Source organism: Protopterus annectens, chromosome 1.part0 (assembly GCF_019279795.1).
Source record: "Protopterus annectens isolate FY-2018-M chromosome 1.part0, PAN1.0, whole genome shotgun sequence".
Lineage (NCBI taxonomy): Eukaryota > Metazoa > Chordata > Ceratodontiformes > Protopteridae > Protopterus > Protopterus annectens.
In genome coordinates this window covers 1,387,947,486-1,387,972,702 of record NC_056725.1, presented here as the reverse complement: position 1 = coordinate 1,387,972,702, position 25,217 = coordinate 1,387,947,486, and the positions used below count along the sequence as shown (strand labels likewise).

General features: G+C 38.1%; 1 protein-coding gene across 1 annotated transcript in view; it reads left to right on the top strand.

The window, feature by feature from the left end:
• Positions 1-25,217, top strand: part of MDN1 (midasin AAA ATPase 1) — a 3,484,183-nt gene that overhangs the window by 2,093,702 nt on the left and 1,365,264 nt on the right. Inside the window, exon 53 of the mRNA XM_044071809.1 lies at positions 1,437-1,561. Within this exon, the coding sequence (XP_043927744.1) occupies positions 1,437-1,561 (125 nt within the window). The remainder of the gene's footprint in view (positions 1-1,436; positions 1,562-25,217) is intronic.

Here is a 25,217-nt window from a genome sequence, read left to right as displayed (position 1 = left end):
GTCAGGTCCCAGAATTGTTCAGGTTGAACATGAATTGTAGTTGGGCCTTTTCCTTTTTCGGAAGATAAGTTCAGGAAAAACTATAAAGTTCAACCTCAATTCCTTACTGGATGACATTCCCCTCTGTTCGACTTACCCGAGTCAGTGACAGCAGTTTTACTGGTAGGGGATGAATAAGCCTATGATTAACTTGGAGGGAGTATTGATGGGTATTTTTTGCCTCAATCCTGTTGTCCTATTAAAAATGTAATATGTCTTTTTTGCACAAAGTAGTATTCTAGCTTCCCTAAACAAAATCCCACCTGATCTCCTTTTCCTAAGGTGGGGAAGTTCTTCCATAGTTGCTTAGTATTTTTTCAGTGGTTACCATTGCCTGCAGCACAGTGACCAGGACTGTTTCCGAGTATGTGAGATAATAACACTACTCTGCTTTATTCACTCGCATGAGTGTTTTTTTCTTTTCATTTTTTAGCTTGCCTCCAGCTTTCATTGGTGTTCTTATCCACCATGATTCAACCACCCTCTTGCAGGCTGCTTTCCTTACAGAAGCTCACGTGTAAACTTGGATCTCCAGAGCACTTCCTATTGCCAGTTGTCACGTAATATTTTCTGCTTGCTTAGCCATTTTCTTCTACCAGCAGTATTGACTTACGACTAAATTTTAAAAAGGAGTTAAAAGTGCAGTCTTCTCAGTTTAAACCATTTTGAGATGTACGTAATTAATCCAGACCAGGCTGCGCTGTCTGTGCATTTGATTTAGAAGCAATTTATGCAGTAACTTGCTCTGGAAAAGTATATGTAATGTGAGTGAAGTAGTCAGGCTGCCATCCTCCTTTAGAACTACTTTGGTGTTTTTTCTTAGACTTTTTACTGTGTATTTTTGTGCCATCATTTTTGTGTCTTGCTCTCTAACCCCCCCCCCCCCCCCAACTATCATCTACTCTAATTCTTCTCAGCTTAGTTTACATGACTGAGGTCCTACTTGCCTGGTACAGAATATACTGATAGTAACAATGCTAAATCCACTATTTCTATGTAACTCCTCCATTGGTTCTTTATATTGTATACTCAACTATTGTAAATAATTGTAAGTAATTATCTGTATATATTGTATGTTGCTACTTCATTATTGTAATCTCACTGCTCTTGTGCTATGCTTTTCTGACTGCTATGTGGAGCTCTCCTCCCCAGGCCTCCAAAAAGGACCTGTGTCCAGTTGGAATTTCCTGGTAAACAAAAACTAAATAAATAAGTAGTCTCTCTTGTGAAAGGTTCTTTTGCTCCTTGGAGTTTCTACATTCAACAATTAAGTACATTTATCCAAATGTTTTTTTTTTTAAATATACAGTAATCTAGCCAATGCAGTTGATTTCAGTAGTTACTGTAAGGATTTTTTCTTGGAATATTACTGCTTGCTCTCTCTCTTTTTACCTCAGATCCAGAGACCTACCTTCCGCATCCAGTGGTCGCTCATTTAGCTCCCTTCTTTGATATTTGGGATACCTGTATAATGCAGTGTCTACAGTCTGAGACAACGCTTTCAGATCTTGATTTAAGTAAGGTGAGAGTTTATTATTAGCATTGTTGCTGCTTCCTAAAATGTGTGCTTAGTCTCATAAAATTCACATATGCCTTGTCGAAAATTATAATGTTCATCTAATTTTTGTAAAGTTTGCACAATCTGGTAGTGCATCTTAACAATGTAGTAGTTGAGGTGCTGCATCCTTCACAGACTCGTAACTACAGAGTGAGCATGATTTTTTATTATAAAATGTGCTGCTAGATTTCATCCACCTTGCTGGGATCACCTGTATGAGTAAAACTTGCTGTAAAACGAGATGAAAAGGGAATCGGGAAGTAATATATGTAGCTTGTTTTTTATAGATATATATATATATATATATATATATATATATATATATATATATATATATATATATATATATATATATATATATATATATATATTTTTTTTTTTTTTTTCTGGGGGGGTAACTGATCATTTCAGCTTCTTCAGTAGATTTCCACTGTGAACAATGGCTTGCTTCTATTTGGTGATGTATTACTGTTGCACACCTAGTTCTACACTCCCTGTTTCAAAACCATAGCCATGTAGTCTGCTGTGAACGTAACTTCACATGTGATCTTTGACTAGTAGCTTTCTTTATCGATTGACCACATTTTTAAGAGGTTGGCTACATTTTGTTTCTTGAGTTTTTATGAGTCAAGCTTGACTTTTGCCCTTAGCTGTTTCAAACAAGCTCAGGTGGCTTTCTCCTTGAGTCTTTATTTGGTAGACTTTTTTTTTTCTTTTATGTGGTAACAGAATCTGGTTACTTGGTAGGCAGCGTCACTGCTGCGTGAGCTAGCAGCGACATATACATGTTGGCACTTTACTATGTAATGCCTCTCCCTGAAGGAGAGATGGGTATATAGTTAAGGAGAGATTAGCTTGAAAGGGCAAAAGGCTGATAATGGAAAATAATAATACTGGGTTGTTTACAGTGTACTTTACATAATAAACTGAAAAGTTGAGCCTTCAGATGAATGCTGGTTTTGTAGTGCAGCTACATACTCTGTGACCATTTGTGACATCCCTGTAGTTGGGGATCTGTGTACTGAAGGGCATAATGTGGCAGGGTTGGTAAACTGTAAATGTATTTGAACTTAGCACTACATAAGTAGTTGAGAAACATGAACCACAGCAAATTACTAAAAGTGCAGTTATGATCAGATGGGATTATCCAGTAATCATCTGTTAAGAAAGCGAAAGCATGGAAAACAGAGTATTACAGCTGAGGAGGAAAAAGAAAAGTGGGCTTTGAAATAACCACATCCATCAACTAGTGTCCTGCATAATGAAGAGCATGAGCAAATTGTGAAATATCAGGTCATATAAGCAGAAACTGGAAAAGTGTGCATCATGAAATACCCGTGTGTTAGTATTGAGGGCAGCGGATATACTTAATATGCCTGAAAATTTCTTTTTATGCTACCATTGCAGGTAACTATATGTAAACTGCAGAAGTAGGTAGTTGTAGGTACATTGCTGTTGCTAAGAACAACACTCTTTGTAAACATCAAAGATGGAAGCAGTGCTAAATTTCAAGGCAGTATTTGCCATCAGGACCATCCTTTATCAAGCTGTATGGGCCCCATAGCTCTCAACCTTCCATCTCCAGAATGTCGCATGCTACTTCTCACAATGTGAAGCATACGGCCGGAATGTGGAACAATTACTAATTACTTCAACCAGTAAGCTCACAGCATGGTTAATTGTTTCTTCACACTTGGAGTGAGTTTGATTAATATGATTTAGTATTATTTAGCCTTGTTTACTGTGTTTGTTAAAATTCTAGTCAGTAAATGTATGTCAGACCCTTTCAGAGTAGAGCAACTTGAAATAAAGAATTTTTAAGATTTATAAGGAACTATGTTTGAGTTACACTATATTCTGAGATTGAAGTAGCATATTTTCCTACTATGGCATTAAACCCCCTAACGGAGAAATTAAATTAAAACTGAGAGGAGAAATGGAATCTATTTGTGATGACAGCAGAGTGATTTTGTATTGAAAAATAAAGCCTTTTTTGCAGGTGCTTGGCTGTGTCTGCAATCTGAAGTACTAAGTTTAAAGAACAAAAGGTCAGCAGCAGGTGAATTGCATGTCCCAGTCAAGAAGACCTTGGCAAAACATATATTTGCAAGTCTCCTTTCATGAAAAAAACATGGGAATATTTGGAAATCTCTATTTATCAAGACATCATGTCTTGAATTTTATTTTTTGCTTACTGGAGTGCTCAGAGATAACACTGGTCTTTAGTTTGTGACTTGAGTGCAGGTCTATTTTTGTCCTTGTTTGGATCATTATCATGGCTTATGTGGCTAGTCTAGCTGTATTATGAAATAGCATTTTAAAAAAGCATGATGTGTGCATTTTTTATCCTAGGATAGGTATCACATAGACATGGCACTTAACAATATTACTTCAAAGGATGTATGTACATGTAGTGTGTTGTCCATGCATAATATCCTGCAGCTAACTTTGGGTGTAGTGCAATCCCTGTCAGCAGTTAACAGTTGGATATGTTTATGTAAAGGAATGTTAGCTTTGATAAACAGAAAAGTTTTACCCACCTCCCTCTTCTCAGTTTGTGTTGGGTGTAACAGACCCTGTAATCTGTACTGCAGGAAGAAAATGGGATCTAGTCTTTTGTGCTTGAGATGCAGTAAGTGCTACAATTTATTTTCTAGTTTTAAGAAAAAAAATGAGAACATAATCTTCAAGGCAGGCTCAGCCAGTAGGTTGCTTTCCATGACTAACGACTGGTGTCAGAACCATGGCCTTAAGCTCAGTGACAAAAAATGCCGTCATCCCCTTTGGGAAAAACCCGGTTGCCTTGAATTGCCACATTGATGGTAGTCCACTGAAAACAGAAGGCGTTATAAGAGATCTGGGAACACAGGTTGACAGCAACTTCTCTTTTGACCACCACGTTGCCACTGTGGTCAGAAAGTCCTTATGTGGCACATCTCATTACTAAGGGTTTTGCATCCAGGAAGAAGGAGGTCATTGTCTCCCTCTACTCTTCCCTCATTAGGCCAATCATCAAGTACAACACCCCATTTGGCATATACACCTGCAACAACTGGAGAGGCCGCAAAAGTACCTCACAGAGAGGATCCTAGGCCTTAAACACTTGCCCTATATGGACAGACTCAAAAAAACTCCCAACTATTCTCTGTCTCATATTGCCTACTTAGAGGTGATCTCTGCTTGACTTACAAAGCCATGTCTTACCCAGCTCTGTTGGAAATGCTACATCTAAAGAAATCCCAATCCCTCCACACCACACGCTCCAGAGACCTCAACTTCACTACCACAATCAACAGAAAATGCTGGAGGGACAGGTTCATAACCTAGAGACTGGCCATAATATGGAAGAGACTTCCCATACATGTCAAGCAAAGCACCTCACTGGCCCTCTTTAAGAGAAATCTTGATGAGTGGATGGGAAATAGAAAATTCACCCCGGGGATCACTCCAGTGACTCTACTCGACAGAGGCACTAGGAACTAAGGTTGGGTGGCACGATGCCAGGGTAATCCTGTGGGCTAGGCTTGTAAAGGCTCCAGGGCCATTAGCCTAGTACACACCTATGATTGAGCTGTCTTGATAGTGTTTTGTTAGTTTAATGTTCTGCATGTAGACTCTAGCATTCTCTCTCTTTTTGATGACTACTACATGGAACTAAAAGGTCTGTTGTCAGTGCCTTATTAGTCTTTCTCCAGATAGTCTCTGACAGGTACCATTGAGTGAACTCAAAGCCCCCCTCCTATCCTGCATCACACTGGGTCATGAAGCAGGGCAAGGGTTCAGCGACCCACTTGATTTCCACCTGAGCTCACCAGCTTCCTCATTCATGTAGAGGTTGGATCCATCCTTTGGCCTAGGGTGATAGCTAAATCCTATCTGCTCCCTTGGTTGAGTACAGTAGTCTGGTCTGTTGTGAGATGTGAAGATTGGGCAGTAGGAAGCAAGTCATTTAGTGAATTGGGCAGACCTCTCATCCTCCCAAGAGCACCTGCCCCTGTTAGGAGCTCTGCTGAGCTTTGCAATTGCTGCTTGACCTTGAGGAAATATGTGCACATCTGTACATAAAACAAAACGAAGTAATCACCAAGAACGTAGTATTTAATGAAGCTTTCGGGCACACATCCCTTCATCAGCATACATAATCACATCTAAATGTTCTATATATAGAGGGTTATTTAAAAAGCACATGATCAGAACCAGCCAATAAAAATCTCTAATCCATTATATCATTACATAATTTAAAAACATATGATCAACCATTTTTCAATTAAATTTTTCTAAAAAAACTTTAAGAATAACAAAATTTACTTGACATCAGTATCTATTAAAAAACTGTATAATAATATATAAATACATAAATACATATATTTTATTTTATTTCTAGCTGCTTTCTAACTAAAACAGGCTTTATGCTAACTGCACTGTTCAGGCCTGGGTTTGAATCTGCCTGTAGTCTAATTATCCAGTCTAGTTCTTTTAACTCTATGGCATTATTTATATCACCACCTCTTATACCTTGCTCAACTATATCTACCACTCTAAATTTGAAATTATGAGTCTCAAATTCCATAATATGTTTATATAGGGCATTTGTTTGTACTTTCCTATTTATTTCAGATCTATGTTGTATAATATGGTCCTTAAGCCGTCTTGTAGTTTTCCCTATATAAAATGCATAGCAGTGCGTACAAGTAGCGAGGTAGACTCATCTACTCGTATTGCATGTTGCTACTATATGAAACTTGTATTCCTTATTTGTGATAGGATGTTTAAATATTTGGTCAGATTCAAATATATCTTTACAACAGGTACAGTTTTGGCATTTATAAGTGCCTAACCTACCCTGTTCTGACTTGCGTATTACCTTAAAATCTTTGTAACATAATATATTTTTTATAGATTGATGATTTCTGTACACAAAACTAGGTTTAGGGCCTACCAGTTTTTCTATTTCTGGCATAGCCATCAATATTGGCCAATTTCTTTCAATAATCTTAGTGGTTTGATAGGTATACCCATTGTATGTCATGACATACCTACTTTTATGTTGTTGCATTATCCTTTGTATTGTACATGATTCTTCCATTTGTGTTAAGGGGACATTAAATACTGGTCTAAACATATTATGTCTACCTAAATTTACTTCTTCCATAATATTATTTACAATAATTTCACTGTAACCATTGGTTACAAACTCATCCTTCATTTTACCTATCTCAGCTTCATATTGCTTATTGTCAGTTGTTAATTTACTCACCCTAATCATTTGTGATTTAACAATTCCTTTAAATATATGTGGGGGATGCATACTTGCTTTTTTCAGGTATTTTACTGTGTGTACTTCTTTCTTATGAATCATTGTTTCCAATTTATCATTTCTTTAATAGAGTTTAACATCCAAAAACACTATACTATGCCTAGAGTAGTCCATCTTAAACTTTAAAAAGTTAGTTGTATTATTTAAATAAGATAAGTAAAGCAATAGGTTCTCTTCAGTGCCTTCCCATATGAAAAAACAATCATCCACAAATCTAACATAACTTTTCACATATACATTGTGTGCATTATTGTTGCTTAATACATATTTCTTCTCCCAGTAATATAACACAAGATTTGAAAATGTGTTTGCCACTGAGGTACCCATGGTCACTCCTGTTAGTTGTTTATAAGGAATACCATCAAAGATGAATACATTCTTAGTCAAAACCAGGTCTAACAGTAAACACAATCTTTCTACTTCACATGGTTGCATAGTGGAATCCATTAATAATAATCTCCTTATGGCTTCAATACCGTAATCGATAGGAATAACTGTAAATAGTGATTCCACATCAAGTGTTACCAAAATATATTCATTTGTTGCCATACCATACCATGTATTTAATTTACGTAAAAAATCAGTTGTATCCTTTATAATACTGTTACACCTAGGTAGGAGTTTGGCCAATTCATTTTGTAAATATTTAGAGATAGGTTCAGTCACCCGTCCTTTACCTGAAACAATGGGTCTCAGTGGAGGATCTTGTAAAGATTTGTGGATTTTGGGAATTCCATAAATCTGTGGAATTTTGGGGCATGGAACAGAAAAGTAGTTGAATAAATCTAATGAAATTTCATTATTTAACTGCATGTCATATATAACCATATTGACTTGCATTATTTGATTTTTTACTTCCAAAAAAGTTATTTGTTTAAATGTATTGACATCAGCAAGAAAGTTTTTAAACTTTATATTATAAAAACTTCTATCCATAAGCACGGTAGCCCCACCTTTATCTGCCTGTTTTATGATCACTTCCTTATCATTTCTTAGTTCCAAAAGGGCTTGATATTCCCCATATGTTAAATTATACTTTCTTACTTTATCACATTTATTTAAATATAGTGACCTTAATTCAATTTCAACTATATTAGTAAAGGCTAATAGCACAGGTGATAGCTGAGGAATAAAAGTACTAGACTTTTTGTAAGAAGTTACTGTGGAGTTCGAGTTTGTAAACAATAATTGTAACATTATACTTCTTGTAAATAATTTAAGGTCAATAATTGCATTAACTATATTGTCCATAGCAAAGGGTATGAATTTCAGTCCTTTGCTTAACAGTTTATAATGATCTTCTGACAAGCAACGTTGTGTTAAATTTAAAGTACCTTCATTGATGGTAGCAACAGCTACCTTTATCTGCGAGGTGCTTTGTTGGTTTGCCTTGGGCTGTCGTTTTTCCTTTTCACCCCTTGCACTGCTTGCTGCTGTGGTACTGCTACATTTGGACTTTTCTCCGGTTGCATTTTTCAAATTATTACCTTTTCCGGCTGTTTTAACCGAAACGGTAAAAAAGCAGAGATCTCCGCTTGTTACTTATTTTTAAAATCAACTTTTTGTTGTGTTGGAGTACAGGTGCTCGATGTATTTGGTGTATTCAAGCTGTTACCTCCTGTAACTAACTCCATTAGGACTCCGTCGCCTCTCAGTCCTTCTTCATCGCAGCGTTGTGACGTAACTGGAATTACGTCGTGCACACTAGCTTGCTGGCTAGCTGATGTTACCGGCGTTGCTTGCGGCAGATTAAAGTCATCTAGCTGATCAAGCAGCCTTGTTGTTATATTATTACTCCTATTTTGTAGATAACTTTTATTACTGAAAGGTTTTGAATGTCTATATTCTGGTTTGGGCCAGGAAAAGATATGCCCGTTTTTGAAATCCTGTACATCACTTTGCAATTTACGTTTTTTCTTTAACTCAAGTCTAGTATCGATAACATGCACATTTTCAATAAAAGTCTGATAATGTTCGTTTGTAATGTCACCATTAATACATTCCAGCACTTGTTTTTCTAAAGCTTCTATTTCAATAAGTAAGGAATGTTCTGTATCTATAAAAAATTAATTCATGAGTTTCATGTAATTTGCGCTTAATTCTAGATTAAGCTGTTGCCACTTTACTAACAGTTCCTCATAGACATTACCATAAGAGGGCATCTTAATTATGTAATGATATAATGGATTAGAGATTTTTATTGGCTGGTTCTGATCATGTGCTTTTTAAATAACCCTCTATATATAGAACATTTAGATGTGATTATGTATGCTGATGAAGGGATGTGTGCCCGAAAGCTTCATTAAATACTACGTTCTTGGTGATTACTTCGTTTTGTTTTATTTGAGTATTTGGAAGTGAAGTGTTCTCTGGATTTCTGACTTTATACCACTGGTATTGCATTGAACGTACTAGGAGGGAGTCGAACCAGCCTTTCTTACTTATATTGATACTGAAAACAGATTGTTGTGAGATGTCTTCATCTATAAAAAGACTGTTAATGAAAGCAAATAATCCTTTGTTGCAGACAACAGGCATTGATAAACCTCAAGACGTACCCATAGGTAATGATACTAAAGAACTAAACAAACTGCTAAGTGTACTGGAGAAAAAAGTGAGTAGCTATAAGCAACTTCAATGGCAAAGATTTAGCTTTTCAGCATACTTAGAACTGGGTATCGTACCTCGAGGGCTTTGTATACTAAAGATGCCCTCTTATGGTAATGTCTATGAGGAACTGTTAGTAAAGTGGCAACAGCTTAATCTAGAATTAAGCGCAAATTACATGAAACTCGTGAATGAATTTTTTATAGATACAGAACATTCCTTACTTATTGAAATAGAAGCTTTAGAAAAACAAGTGCTGGAATGTATTAATGGTGACATTACAAACGAACATTATCAGACTTTTATTGAAAATGTGCATGTTATGGATACTAGACTTGAGTTAAAGAAAAAACGTAAATTGCAACGTGATGTACAGGATTTCAAAAACGGGCATATCTTTTCCTGGCCCAAACCAGAATATAGACATTCAAAACCTTTCAGTAATAAAAGTTATCTACAAAATAAGAGTAATAATATAACAACAAGGTTGCTTGATCAGCTAGATGACTTTAATCTGCCGCAAGCAACGCCGGTAACATCAGCTAGCCAGCAAGCTAGTGTGCACGACGTAATTCCAGTTACGTCACAACGCTGCGATGAAGAAGGACTGAGAGGCGATGGAGTCCTAATGGAGTTAGTTACAGGAGGTAACAGCTTGAATACACCAAATACATCGAGCACCTGTACTCCAACACAACAAAAAGTTGATTTTAAAAATAAGTAACAAGCGGAGATCTCTGCTTTTTTACCGTTTCGGTTAAAACAGCCGGAAAAGGTAATAATTCGAAAAATGCAACCGGAGAAAAGTCCAAATGTAGCAGTACCACAGCAGCAAGCAGTGCAAGGGGCGAAAAGGAAAAACAACAGCCCAAGGCAAACCAACAAAGCACCTCGCAGATAAAGGTAGCTGTTGCTACCATCAATGAAGGTACTTTAAATTTAACACAACGTTGCTTGTCAGAAGATCATTATAAACTGTTGAGCAAAGGACTGAAATTCATACCCTTTGCTATGGACAATATAGTTAATGCAATTATTGACCTTAAATTATTTACAAGAAGTATAATGTTACAATTATTGTTTACAAACTCGAACTCCACAGTAACTTCTTACAAAAAGTCTAGTACTTTTATTCCTCAGCTATCACCTGTGCTATTAGCCTTTACTAATATAGTTGAAATTGAATTAAGGTCACTATATTTAAATAAATGTGATAAAGTAAGAAAGTATAATTTAACATATGGGGAATATCAAGCCCTTTTGGAACTAAGAAATGATAAGGAAGTAATCATAAAACAGGCAGATAAAGGTGGGGCTACCGTGCTTATGGATAGAAGTTTTTATAATATAAAGTTTAAAAACTTTCTTGCTGATGTCAATACATTTAAACAAATAACTTTTTTGGAAGTAAAAAATCAAATAATGCAAGTCAATATGGTTATATATGACATGCAGTTAAATAATGAAATTTCATTAGATTTATTCAACTACTTTTCTGTTCCATGCCCCAAAATTCCACAGATTTATGGAATTCCCAAAATCCATAAATCTTTACAAGATCCTCCACTGAGACCCATTGTTTCAGGTAAAGGGTGGGTGATTGAACCTATCTCTAAATATTTACAAAATGAATTGGCCAAACTCCTACCTAGGTGTAACAGTATTATAAAGGATACAACTGATTTTTTACGTAAATTAAATACATGGTATGGTATGGCAACAAATGAATATATTTTGGTAACACTTGATGTGGAATCACTATTTACAGTTATTCCTATCGATTACGGTATTGAAGCCATAAGGAGATTATTATTAATGGATTCCACTATGCAACCATGTGAAGTAGAAAAATTGTTTACTGTTAGACCTGGTTTTGACTAAGAATGTATTCATCTTTGATGGTATTCCTTATAAACAACTAACAGGAGTGGCCATGGGTACCTCAGTGGCAAACACATTTGCAAATCTTGTGTTATATTACTGGGAGAAGAAATATGTATTAAGCAACAATAATGCACACAATGTATATGTGAAAAGTTATGTTAGATTTGTGGATGATTGTTTTTTCATATGGGAAGGCACTGAAGAGAACCTATTGCTTTACTTATCTTATTTAAATAATACAACTAACTTTTTAAAGTTTAAGATGGACTACTCTAGGCATAGTATAGTGTTTTTGGATGTTAAACTCTATTAAAGAAATGATAAATTGGAAACAATGATTCATAAGAAAGAAGTACAATATAGTAAGATACCTGAAAAAAGCAAGTATGCATCCCCCACATATATTTAAAGGAATTGTTAAATCACAAATGATTAGGGTGAGTAAATTAACAACTGACAATAAGCAATATGAAGCTGAGATAGGTAAAATGAAGGATGAGTTTGTAACCAATGGTTACAGTGAAATTATTGTAAATAATATTATGGAAGAAGTAAATTTAGGTAGACATAATATGTTTAGACCAGTATTTAATGTCCCCTTAACACAAATGGAAGAATCATGTACAATACAACGGATAATGCAACAACATAAAAGTAGATATGTCATGACATACAATGGGTATACCTATCAAACCACTAAGATTATTGAAAGAAATTGGCCAATATTGATGGCTATGCCAGAAATAGAAGAACTGGTAGGCCCTAAACCTAGTTTTGCGTACAGAAATCATCAATCTATAAAAAATATATTATGTTACAAAGATTTTAAGGTAATACGTAAGTCAGAACAGGGTAGGTTAGGCACTTATAAATGCCAAAACTGTACCTGTTGTAAAGATATATTTGAATCTGACCAAATATTTAAACATCCTATCACAAATAAGGAATACAAGTTTCATATAGCAGCAACATGCAATACGAGTAGATTAGTCTACCTCGCTACTTGTACGCACTGCTATGCATTTTATATAGGGAAAACTACAAGACGGCTTAAGGACCGTATTATAGAACATAGATCTGAAATAAATAGGAAAGTACAAACAAATGCCCTATATAAACATATTATGGAATTTGAGACTCATAATTTCAAATTTAGAGTGGTGGATATAGTTGAGCAAGGTATAAGAGGTGGTGATATAAATAATGCCATAGAGTTAAAAGAATTAGACTGGATAATTAGACTACAGGCAGATTCAAATCTAGGCCTGAACAGTGCAGTTAGCATAAAGCCTGTTTTAGTTAGAAAGCAGTTAGAAATAAAATAAAATAAAATATATGTATTTATGTATTTATATATTATTATACAGTTTTTTAATAGTTACTGATATCAAGTAAATTTTGTTATTCTTAGAGTTTTTTAGAAAAATTTCATTGAAAAATGGTTGATCATATGTTTTTAAATTATGTAATGATATAATGGATTAGAGATTTTTATTGGCTGGTTCTGATCATGTGCTTTTTAAATAACCCTCTATATATTGAACATTTAGATGTGATTATGTATGCTGATGAAGGGATGTGTGCCCGAAAGCTTCATTAAATACTACGTTCTTGGTGATTACTTCGTTTTGTTTTATTTGAGTATTTGGAAGTGAAATGTTCTCTGCACATCTGTACATACCCATCATCTCCAAGGCTTGCTATATGTACCAGCATCATTTGGTAGTACTGCCCACCAAGTCTGAACTGCATGGGCGTAGCACCCCATGTTGCTACTCAAGTGGTGAACCATAACTGAATACATCTACCCTCTGGATGGCAAGCACACATCAGCCACTCATTCCCATTCTCCGCAGCCTGCTTCCTCAAACACCAGTTGGCTAGGTCCCAGTGAATGCTTCATCCTTCTGTGCCAGGGAGGTCAAGATTTTCATCCTACGCCTCTTGTTTTTTAAAGATGAACACCCTTTGGAAGATCTTGCTGAGATTTCAATTTTTTTTATTACTTTCTATATATTCAGTCAAAAAATCACGGCTGTTTTTGTTTAAAGTTGTAGCTCTTCCAGGCCTCTTGTCAGAAGGGAAGTGTATTATATCTTCTTAGGAGGACACTATATATTTCAGGTTCATACACTGGGCCAGCCTGCTACCATTGGCTGTGTTTTTGAAGGGCTTCTGATAAACTGAGGACAAGTGCTACTATTCTGATTTTTTCCCCTGTCATATTATGCCATTCATCTGTCCCCTAATTCTTTGACTTTGTCAAATTTAGGGTGAAGATTTTGCTTCATATCACCTAAAATAGGATTTTTTGAGAAAAGGTGGTTCATAGGGTCATAGGTAGGTACTAGGCTAATGGCCCTAGGGCTTATACAATCCTAGACAAATAGGTACCCTGGCTTTCGCCACCCAAGAAAATTATTTTCGTGTGCCCCTATCAAGCAGATCCACAGAAGTGATCCCCGGGGCGAATTTCCTATTACCCATCCAGTCATCAAGATTTTTCTTGAAGAGTGCTAATGAGGAGCTCTGTTTGACATAGATAGGTAGTCTGTTCCAGAGTATGGGAAGTCTCTGTGACAGGAATATATCCCTCCAGCATGTTCTGTTTATTGTGGTGACAAGGTTTAGGTCCCTAGAGCGTGTAGCTCGGAGTGATTGGGATTTCTTTAAGTGGAGCATGTCCAACAGCTCTGGATTTGACATAGCTTTGTATGTTTTTGGAAAACACTTGTGTCCCTTGAGTGCCTCTGTAGATTGAGAAGTATTCCCTCAGTCCTTTGTAAGCGGGTTGCTCTCATTAGAGCACAGTTGAATGCCTACCAGTGTTCATTTCAGGCCCATAAGGTTATCTTTTTGGCAGAGTTTCTTGTGCCTTCTAGTCATGGGGATGGCCACAATTTTTGCAGAGTTCTTTTCATTCCCGAAGATGATGTTTCAGTGTCTTGTAAGGTTTTTTTTTTTTTTTTGGGGGGGGGGGGGCAGGGCAGAGTTATCCCATTATCATTTATCATCTGTTGCCTGACCCTGGGGGAATACACATTTCACAGTATTCTGTGAGTAAGCCTTTTCGTCCACAGTCAGACCTATTCAAGGTACCAGTAATCGGTGGCTTCACTGACAGTGAGGAGCACAATTTGCCTCCGTGGTTTTAGACTGATGGAGTCCCCTTCCTAGGTTAGGGGAGCTGCCGATAAACTATGAAAACAGTGCTTGTTGTGAAGATTGTGGAAGTTGAGCTGAAAGTGAAGCCCCTCCTTTTTTGCCCAGAACCAATCCTTTTTGTGGTACAGAAGCATGACTTACTTTATACCCCGTGCATGTAGAGCACAGGCCAGGTAGTGTGCTTTAAATTGTGGCATCACTGTCTTTGCTGCTGACGTTCTGGGGCTCTAACTGTATTTATTTCCTCCAGTTCCTTTCCAAATTTTAAGATTAAAAGGTTATTTTAATCTTAAGATTAAAATAAAGAACTATTTCCACTTGGGAGACTGCAGTCCTTGATCTTTTCTTTGTACACAGTATTTCAGTGGGGAGTTGAAAGTGGACACATTTTGTCACTCATAGATGAAAAATTCCTGTATACCTTTCCACCATTCCTTCTGATTCTAGTTAAAAAAAATTCTGAAAAGAAAGCCCAAACTTGTCCTCGTTTTTTTCCTGTTGACTGAGAAGGTTGTTTTTTTTACCTCACGTTTTTGTACAGAAAACCTGAGAGGAAAGCAAGGGAAGTTCCTTTCCAAGCTTGAATTGGCTAATCTCCACTTCAGGCCATAGATCCTAATGCAGATATCTCAGCCATGGTGTTAACAACGGAAACATTTAGAAATGCAACATTGCAGTCATCCTTTTTATTTTAAGTGGAACAGGTTCTCCTTTTGCGCTGAAAGGTATTCTTTGCCACACCACTTGTTTAGAACAGAGGTGCATTTGACCTTCATGCACCTGCATGGGTCTCAGTTATTCTGTGGTAATGCTGCATTTTTTTTTTTAATAACTATTTCTGGCAGTCTTAACCTCATGCTGGAGAGCAGGACTTGTGGCCTAGCATCAGCTGGGTAAGTCATTTTTAAAGGGGTTCTGCACCTCTCTCATCCATTGAAGAAGTCTTCTTGAGAATTGCAGATTGATAAATTTCCCAACCTTCATTTGATAAAAGTAATTGACATACCCTGGATGCGTACTGTCAAGGCACTTTCTGCCCAAGTCTGGCATGAGTGACAGATGCTGAAGCGACTCAACTTTTCTTCTTACAAAAAGAGAATGACAGGTGCTAAGCAAGCCCTTTTAGTACATTGCTAATGCTTTGCCATTGTTCATGAAGTGCTCACTTGCCCTTAGAAATTGTTGCTGTCAGAGTGCATTCTACTTGGAGGAGAGCTGTTTTCATGTTTTTTTTTTTTTTTTTTTTTTTAATGTCTCCATTAGTAACATTTCTGCTATTGCCACTTTCTTGTTTCTTCAGCATAGACCTAGAATCTTGCAGTTAGGCCTCCTGTAATAATTCAGTGCTTCAAGAGGTATATGTTTCTGTAAACCTTCACCTTTTTCAGCCATATTCCTGCTTCAGCATATCAAGAGGTTTTTAGCATGGCTTGAGATTTTTCCCATGTGCAAACTCACTAAGATGGAAGCCTTGATAAGTTGTATATCGTTGTATCATTTGATCTCTGTCAGTGTCTGTGTGTAAGGAGGTCTTGTTAGATTCTAATAACCTTTTTTTCTTGTCTTCTTCAATGGACAGATCCAATTTTTTCATGTGTGCTCTTTTCATAAGTTCATAGGTAAGTACTAGGCTATCTGCCCAAGGGCATTTATAAGCCTAGCCAGAATGTGTTGGCTTTCGCCACCCCTTAGATTAGTTCCCTGTGCCTCTGTCCAGCAGAGCCATTAGTTCCCTGTGCCACTGTCCAGCAGAGCCACTTCAGTGATCCCTGGGGTAAATTTTCTGTTTCCCATCCACCCGTCAAGGTTTCTCTTGAAGAGAGTTAGTGAGGGGCTCTGCGTTATCTATATTGGAATCCTGTTCCAAAGCATGGGGAGTCTCTGGGACAGGAATCTGTCCCTCCAGCATGTCCTATTTATCGTTGTGGTGAGGTTTTTATCTCTAGAGCGTGTGGCTCTCTGGAATTTGTTTTTTTTTTTTTTTAGGTGAAGTATGTTCATCAATTCTGGGTTGGACATGGCCTTGTATGTCAGGCAGAGATGACCTCTGAGTAAGCGGTATGCAACAAAGTACAGCTGGAGTTTCCTGAGTCGGGCTGCATAGGGCATCTGTTTGAGGCCAGTAATCCTCTTGGTGAGGTACTTTTGTGGTCTTTCCAGCTGTTGCAGGTGTCTTGTAAGGTACATCCCAAGTGGGGCATTGTATTCTATGATGGATCTAATGAGTGATTAGTAGAGAGGCTCAATAACCTCTTTTGTTCTAGATGGGAACCCTTTTGTGATTAGGTGGGCCACATAGAAGGATTTTCTAACCACCTTGGCAATATGATCATCAAAGGAGAGATTACTATCTACTTGGGTCCCCCAGATCCCTTATTACCTTTTCTGTATTTAGTGGACTACCACCTATGTGGTAGTTCGCGAGTACTTTATTTTTTCCAAAGGGGATGACTATGCACTTTTTGGCATTTAGCTTGAGGCCATAATTTTGACACCAGTTATCCGTCTTAGTGAGACCCTTCTGGAGGGTGTCTGTATCAGCCGGAGAATCAGTTATGGCCCCTAGTTTGCAGTCGTCTGCGAACTTGGTCAGCCATAGTCCTCCTATGCTTGCCTGTACCTCTGAGAAGTATATACCGAACAGGAGGGGTCCTAGGACTTAGCCCTGGGGTACACCACTTGTAACCGGTTTAGACTCTGACGTAGAGCCTGCAAATCTCACCATGTGGGTTCTATCCATGAGCCAGTTGGCAACCCATCTCATGATGTCGGGGTTTATGTTCAAGCTGGTGAGCTCGTCTAGAATACTAGAATGGGGAATGGTGTCAAAAGCCTTTGCGAGGTCTAGGTAGGCTGTGTGGACCTCCTTTTCCTTATCTATTGCCTTGGTAACTGTCACAAAGAAGTCCACCAGGTTTAGGAGGCATGATCTGCCCTTAATAAAGCCACACTGGGTAGGGTCCAAGGTTTGGAGGTTCCCAATGTCTCTGTTAATGAGTTCCATGATGATGCGCTCTATAGCCTTGCAGTCCAGGCTAGTCAGGCTTTTAGGGCGATAGTTTCCAGGGTCCATTGTGGCTCCACCTTGGAGTGGGATAACTGTTGCTGTGTGCCACTCTGTGGGGTACGTAGCCTGTAGAGAGGCTGAGTTTGAACAGTGCGTTTAGGTGAGGGGTAAGTTCATTTTGGAGCTCTTGTAAGACACAGCCTGGGACACCATCCAGTCCCATTGAAGCTGTGTTTTTGGTTTTGGATAAGGTTGTTATAACCTGTGTGTCAGTGATTGACGGGGCCCTACATTCTTCCGGTATGGTTATGGGTCCTTTAGGGGGTGAAGTTTGCACTAAACCTATCTGCCAGAATGCAGGCAATATCAGTCGGTTCATTGTATTTTTTGCCATTCTGCACTAGCTCAGAGCAGATCTGAGAGCTTCCACTTAGGTTCTCGACATAGCTAAAGAAAGCTTTGTGGTTATCTTTGGAGTCATTGGCAATTTTTCTTTCAAAACTAGCCTTGGACGATTTGATGAGGGATCGTAGTTTCTTGCTGATACTGATCAGGGATTTCTTTCTTTGGGATTTTACTATTTTCTGTACTAGTTTCCTCCTCCTGTTGTATAGCTTGTTTATGGCAGGGGTCCACCAGACTGGTTTCCTTTTCTTGGAGGAGTGAGTCTTGGTTTTACTTGGGATAGCAGAATCCATGCATTCCTGCAGATGCTCATAGAGTGCCTTTGTAAAAGTTTCAGCAGCTTGGACAGCATTGCCCTTTAGCATGGGGGGTGTGAATCTTTCCACCTTGGTCTTAAGTAACGTGAAGTTTGCTTTTGAAAAGTTTTTCGCTGTGGTTTCCTTGATTGCGGGTGGGGGCGGAATGTGGATATCCAGAGTGATTAGTCTATGGTCTGATCTAACCAGCGAGGGGTTGAGCTCCGGTGTGGAACACCGGTCGCCCATGTTGGTGATGACCAGGTCCAATATGTTCCCTCTGGTGGGGGTGTTGACCAGTTGATCTGGGGCATTCAAGTTTATAAATTCTAGGAAGCATTGGGCAAGGGAGTTGGTACTTGAGTAGTTCTCCCAGTTTGTTTGGGTAATTGAAATCGCCCATTATTAAGGTGTTTGGTAGGACCTTCATATTTCCCAGTGTCTCCACAAATGTGGAATGGGTGTCCTGGGTCATGGTGGTTGATCTCTAGCAAGCTACAATTTGGATTGTAGTCTGTCTTGTTGTTAGTTGCACATGGATGATCTCTGATGCATTGTGCTGCGCCACTAACCTGGATGTGTGGGTATCCTTGATGAATATGGATACACCCCGACTTTTGAGTTTCGGTCCTGGTTCTGTGTCCAAAAGGTATGGTATGAGTTATAGCCTAGTAGTGCTGGGGTGCTCTAAGGAGCCTTAAACCATGTTTCTGTTACTGTACAGATGTCTATGTTCTCCGTACTGAGGAGTGCCTTGAATGCGTGCATTTTGAGGTTTAGACTTCTGGCATTGAGTAGCATTACCCTCAGTTTTTGGTTACTTGTGCTATTTATGTTGGTGGGTTTGTCTTTTTAGCCTTGCCTAAAAAAGGCACTATGGGGGCGGTAAGAGGCTTGGCCAGTATTTGAAAGCAACATGGCTTGTCGAGCATGTCATCCCAGACTAACAGATACTGGATCCCCTTTGAATGACACCAGAAACTTAGCCAGTTGTTGAAGTTGATCATTTTGACTTGTGCCTGTTGACCATCAAACCTCCTTTTCAGTGCGTAAAAACTTTATTCAACATGTTACTCATTTACAATTTGAGTTTACATATATTAGTTACAATGACCACAAAAAAATCTCAGAACATTTTCCATTGCTGTGTGTGTGCACTGTAACTTCAAACTCTGTTGAAAGGCACTTCTTTTGTCACATGCATTAATTACAGTTTGCTCATACTTTTCAGATCCTGCTAAACAACTTCACTTTAATCAACTGCTTGAGTATCGTTTTGTATGTAGTGTTTGCAAATGCACCATTTATTTTTATGAAATTTACTACCTCCATCTTGTAATGATATAATCTTTCTTTTTTTCTTAAGACTTTTATTTCTTTTACTTTAGTCACTACTTCATTTACTTATAGTTTAATTTTTGATTTCTGCTTTCTTGTGATTTGCTTTTTTAGGTGCTTATAAACTTAACAAGGCTTTACTGTGGTCAGCATTTCTGAATCTAAATTCCAGCTCAGTAACATCATCTTGATTTTGTCATTTATCTTGGATTTTCCACTTTCTTTTCATTTGCTAGCATATGTATCTTGACTGAATGTAGAAAAATACTTTCTTAACTTAATCTGCATTATTTAGTCTAGTCTCCTAACCTTATAGTTACTAAGAAAAAATTAACTTTTAAATTTAAGTAAAGTTAACCCCCCAATACACGTAACCCAGCCTTACCCCAGCACCTAGAAATCGCAGGCATTGTTTAACTTTGAACTATTTTCTAAGTGTTTTTTTTTTTTTTGAAAACCTGAGAGATTTATTGCATCAACTTCACAGAGACATTTTATCAATAGTGCAATCTGCATGCCTTATACATAAATGAAATTCTTGTACATATGTTAGACATATTAAATTTTGCATTGAGCAAAAGATAAAAAAGAAATCAGAGGAAAATCTTGGAAGAAATCAATACAATAATTTTGTAATCCAAATGACTATTGTACATCTTATTTTTGGTTACCATTTACTTCTGCCCTTTAATAAGCCTGCAGTACATAACTGATAGAAGACTGGGAGCATATTTTCTGTGCATGCCCAGAATTGGATAGATTTAAAATAGGCATAGAAAACTTAGTGGAATTCCTAATAGGAAGTAAATGACATCAAAAGGAACATGTTATTAAGCTGGTGTGTGGGCCTAAACATTCCAAAATTTACTAGAGCTTTGATGGGACTTATTTTCTTGCTGCTGAAATATTAATTACTAGAGGATGGAAATTTGACAAAACTTCACTGTTAAGAGGGAATTGAAAATTAATTACAAACGTGGAATTATACAGGGGAATCAAGAATATGGATAGGTCATATAGGAACATGTGGGAGCAGTGAAATCAACTCTTGGAAGCAAGTCTGACTTACTAGCTAGTTATCAAGGAAATGAGGGCATGTTAAATGACTTAGGACTCTGAAGGGATTATGGGGTGAGATGAAATGCAATTTTGTATTTTTTTTTCTACCATAAGATTATTTCTTTGCTTAGTGTCATTAAACCATTCAGCTTTTCAGTTAATTCCTGGGAACAAGTCCCTTCAGTAAACACATTGTATTTCTATAGTTATGGTTCTATAGCTTGCATATAAAGAGATGTTTTAGCTTGATATTACTAATCAAGAGAGTTTATACCCAGAACAAACATCAGCCTCACCTTGGTTGGAGTAACTTGGTATTGCATAATGTGCACTAATGTACTAAAGTTTACAACAACATTGAACTTTTTTCAAAATTTACTTAAGAAAAATTTTACTTATCTTGGTTCATCATCAGGAACAGCATGAATGTAAAGTGGGGTTCATGTTTCAGTTTCTCTTTTGGTTTCAAATAAACATCACATGGTGTTCTTAGGATTGTAAATTATTACTAAGCTACCAACCCAGGGAGTGTTTATTTTTTTAAGCCTAGCCATGCTTCTCAAATGTACTTGACACGTTTTGATCATCAATGATTATTTTAAGGGGTATATGTAGGCTTGGGCATGGGTGGTCAAGCATTTGCCGGCTGCCTTTGTGTACTAGAGACATAGGTGCAAGTCCAGAGGTAAATGTCAAATTGTGTTGGGAAGAACTCTTCACATGAATGGGGAAGTCTGTTCCAGAGAAAGGGTAGTCTCCAAGGCGTATACCTGTCCCTTCAACATATCCTTTTTATGTTGCAGAAGAGGTTTATGTCCCTAGATCAGGTAATTCTGATGTTTTGTGGATGTGCAACAGGTTCTTTACTGCGGGATTAGAGGATGCTTTGTAGGCTGTGTATAGATAGCTTCTCAGCAGTCTGTTCGAGACCAGTTACAGGGACAGAGGTGTGAAGCTGACTGCATAGGACATGTTTTTGCCCTGTATCCTTTTTGTTAGGAATCCTTGTAGATGCTCCAATTATAATATATGCCTGTTCAGGTACACAGTGCTCTATGAATGGTCTGATAAGGGCCATTTACAGCGTAACTGTGACATCCTTTGACCTAGATGGCATACCCTTGCATATATGTTGTGCAATTTAGAATTATTTCTTTGCTACCATAGATGCATGATGGTCAAAGGCCAGGTTATTGTCTACATGTGTTCCCAAATCTCCGAGTACTGGGTGTACTGTTGTAATTAATATCCCACAGATTTTGCAGTATTTATCAAGTTCACTTTATCATCAGTGTTTCCACACTCCACCTTTTTACCATACCAGCTTCAGATTCGAACCCCAACTTCTTTTGATTAGCACAAAATAAGTGTCATGTTTAGTTTTCCTGGCAGACAGGTTCAGTGTTGGACATGCTACACCTAAAGAAATCGCAATCCCTCCCGAGCTACACACTCTAGGGACCTAAATCTTGTCACCACAATAAACAGGACATGCTGGAGGAATAGATTCCTGTCCCATAGACTTCCTATACTCTGGAACAACTAGCCATCTATGTCAAGCAAAGTTCTTCATTAGCACTCTTCAAGAAAAATCTTGATGAGTGGATGGGAAATAGGAAATACACCCCGGGGATCACTTCTGTGTCTCTGCTCGACAATGGCACAGGAAAATAATTTTCTTGGGTGGCGTAAGCTATGGAACCTTGCTTGCTAGGCTTACGTAGGCCCTTGGGCCGATAGCCTAGTACCTACTTATGAACCTATGGTGAGGCTGATATTTCCCATTTTTGCTCGTATTCACCAAATTAATTTAATTATTAGTTTATTCACATTACTCACCACCTTGCAGTGCCATGATCTAGTTTGAATCCAGACTTCTGATTATTCTGGTCAGTTTCTGGGCTTCTCCCTGTCACTCTTACTTTTTCTTTTGAAACAAGAGAGACTTTCACAAACACTGTCTCTGATGGACCTTCTTTACCTCTTCAGGGTCAAGAAACATCCCCTGTCACTTTGTTGGCTGGAGTTTTGTAGACTAAACCATCTCTCCTCCAAAGATTGATCTGTCTCCATATATGTTTTTGTCCCAGTTGGAAAAAAAAGATATTTTCAAAATGTCTGTGTATAGCAGTTAGAATCTCACTGCGGCCTCTTGACTACTCTTAGTGACTGCAGTAAACTTAGTCATGTTGTATATTTGAGTATTTGTTTTCCCCAAACACCCTGGCATAACCATTTTTCAGAATCTTTCCTTTTCCTCCATTGTTGTTAGCAGCATCTCCTCCTGCTGCTACAACTGCATTTTAACCAGTATGGGTATTGCTGCTTTTTGAAGGCTAAATTTTGAGGCAAAGACATGATGTAGACTTTGTATTCATAAAAACTCCTTTGGGGCAGCAGTCCACTTATTTGTGTGCACTTTCATAAAATTAATAGTCTCCTCCCTGCAAATTTTCTGATTTCAGTAAACCTTGTTTTCTCTTCATGCTGTCATCTCAGTTTAGCATTTTTTGAAACATTCTCTGTTTTATGTCCACTCATTCTGTCTCCATCATTAATAGTTCTGACTTCTTCAAACTTAGTTCATTAGAGTGCTTATTTAATTCCTTATTCTTACCGATCATTTTTCATTTGTTTTATTACCTTCTCGAGTATTGCTTACTTTAAACTCATCTATGTGCAGTTGATCAGTTTTAACCTTTAGGTTACTGGAAGCTGTTTCCTACAATGAGGTTGCAAACATGTCTGCTTCCTGCTGATCAGACACATTTCTAATATCCCAAAAGTTGTTCATCTCATTTACTGGACGATTTATTTCATACTTTTCCCTGTTTGTTTACATTCATGGCATCCAAGCAGTGTATCTGATAGCCAAGTACTGAGTTTCACCCAAATTTATAATTTTTTCCCAGCTGTTTGACCGTCTGTTTTCACAATAGTAAGTCTTTAATTAGTATATTTTCCAGTCAGCTGGCATCTTAAAAGTCAACCATTAAGCCTCCCTAAACTGTGTTAGACCTTGTTCATTCCCCTTACTAGGTGCTCACAGCTTGAGGGCAAAAGCTGTCAAGAGGGGTCAGCATTCAGGTGGTTGTGGGGATGGTTTGTACCCTCATTAGTAACCTAGCAATGAAGGGGGTGTATTGTAGACCATAACTTTTCCTGTGGTTAGTTAGATTGACTTGCATCAGCATGGGTCCAGTATGCCTTCTTGCAAATGCAGGTACCCCCTACTTCCACTTGTCTTATGCACATGCAGTTTGGAAACTAACACCTCCCCCATGGACATCCATTTTGCCACTGTCCCTTCTTGAAGGGGATGTGGTATTGGATGACCCTAGACTGTCCCTTTTCCCCAGGATGAGCACAGTTATACTGGTTCTAACAGGTACCCAAGCTGATAATAGAACCAGGATGGCCTGGGTCTTAATCAGCATACAGATGTGAAACTGGCAGAACTCTATATTAGCGGAGTATGTATGTTTGTATGCCCTTACATAGTGAAGTGCAGTCCTTTATTGTTGCTGCATAATGTGCACACTCTGGCACTAAACTTGCTGCCCTAGTTTGTCATTTGACTAATGGATGTGCCAGAGGCGAGCAGATGGTGGATGCACCCCAGACTGGTGCAGGACTTTGAGTAATAGCTATAAAAAAACAGGAGTGGAGCTTCCAATGGTATGCCCAGTGAGCAGGACTCCCTGTCAGGCTCAGATCAGTTGGTATGGTCAATATATGTCTGTCTGCATAGGAACTTAAATTCCAGACCTTTGAGAGCATTTCAACCAGCAGATGCCCTTTCCTCTTGCTTTCCCTCTGGAGGATTGCCATTTTTTACTTGGTCTTTCTTGGCAGACTGCACCACAGTTGGGGTAAAAAAAACTGAGTGGAAACAGTGCTGGGGCTTTCAAGTGTTATGTCTTTAGCAAAAGAGCTTGACCTTAACGGTCTGTCCATATCTTGATCAACTTGTGAAAATACAGTAGTTTGTTATTGAGAGCTTTTCATTGAGTATATCAAGCAGTGTTACCCACACTTATTTTTCTTCCTTACTTTTGTCATACTCTTTTATGAAGAGTCCAACCGAGCATTCCTAGACTTGAAGAAAGCATATGACAAGGTCCCAAGAAAGCTCATTTGGGCAGTCTTGCTGTGGGTTGCAGTCCCAGAGCAAGCTATGTACAAAGATGCAAAGACTCAAGTGTGAACTGTGTTCGGTCATACAGAAGGGGCTCCCAGTGGTAGTGGGTGTGCATCAGGTTTCAGCTCTGAGCCCACTGCTGTTCATAGTGGTGATGGACTACATTAGCAAACAGGTTAGAGGGGATAGAGCAACAAAGTTGCTGTATGCATGCGATGTGCCATTACAGCCAGACTCTGATCAAGAACTTCAGCAAAGAGTAGGTTAATGGAATACAAAACTGACAGCACAAGGGATAAAACTGAGTACAGCTTAGATAGTTGTAATGGCAGCAAATAGGGGAAATCGGAAAAAGCTGCAAAATGAGATAGAAGGGAAGATGGTGCAACAGGTTAACAGCT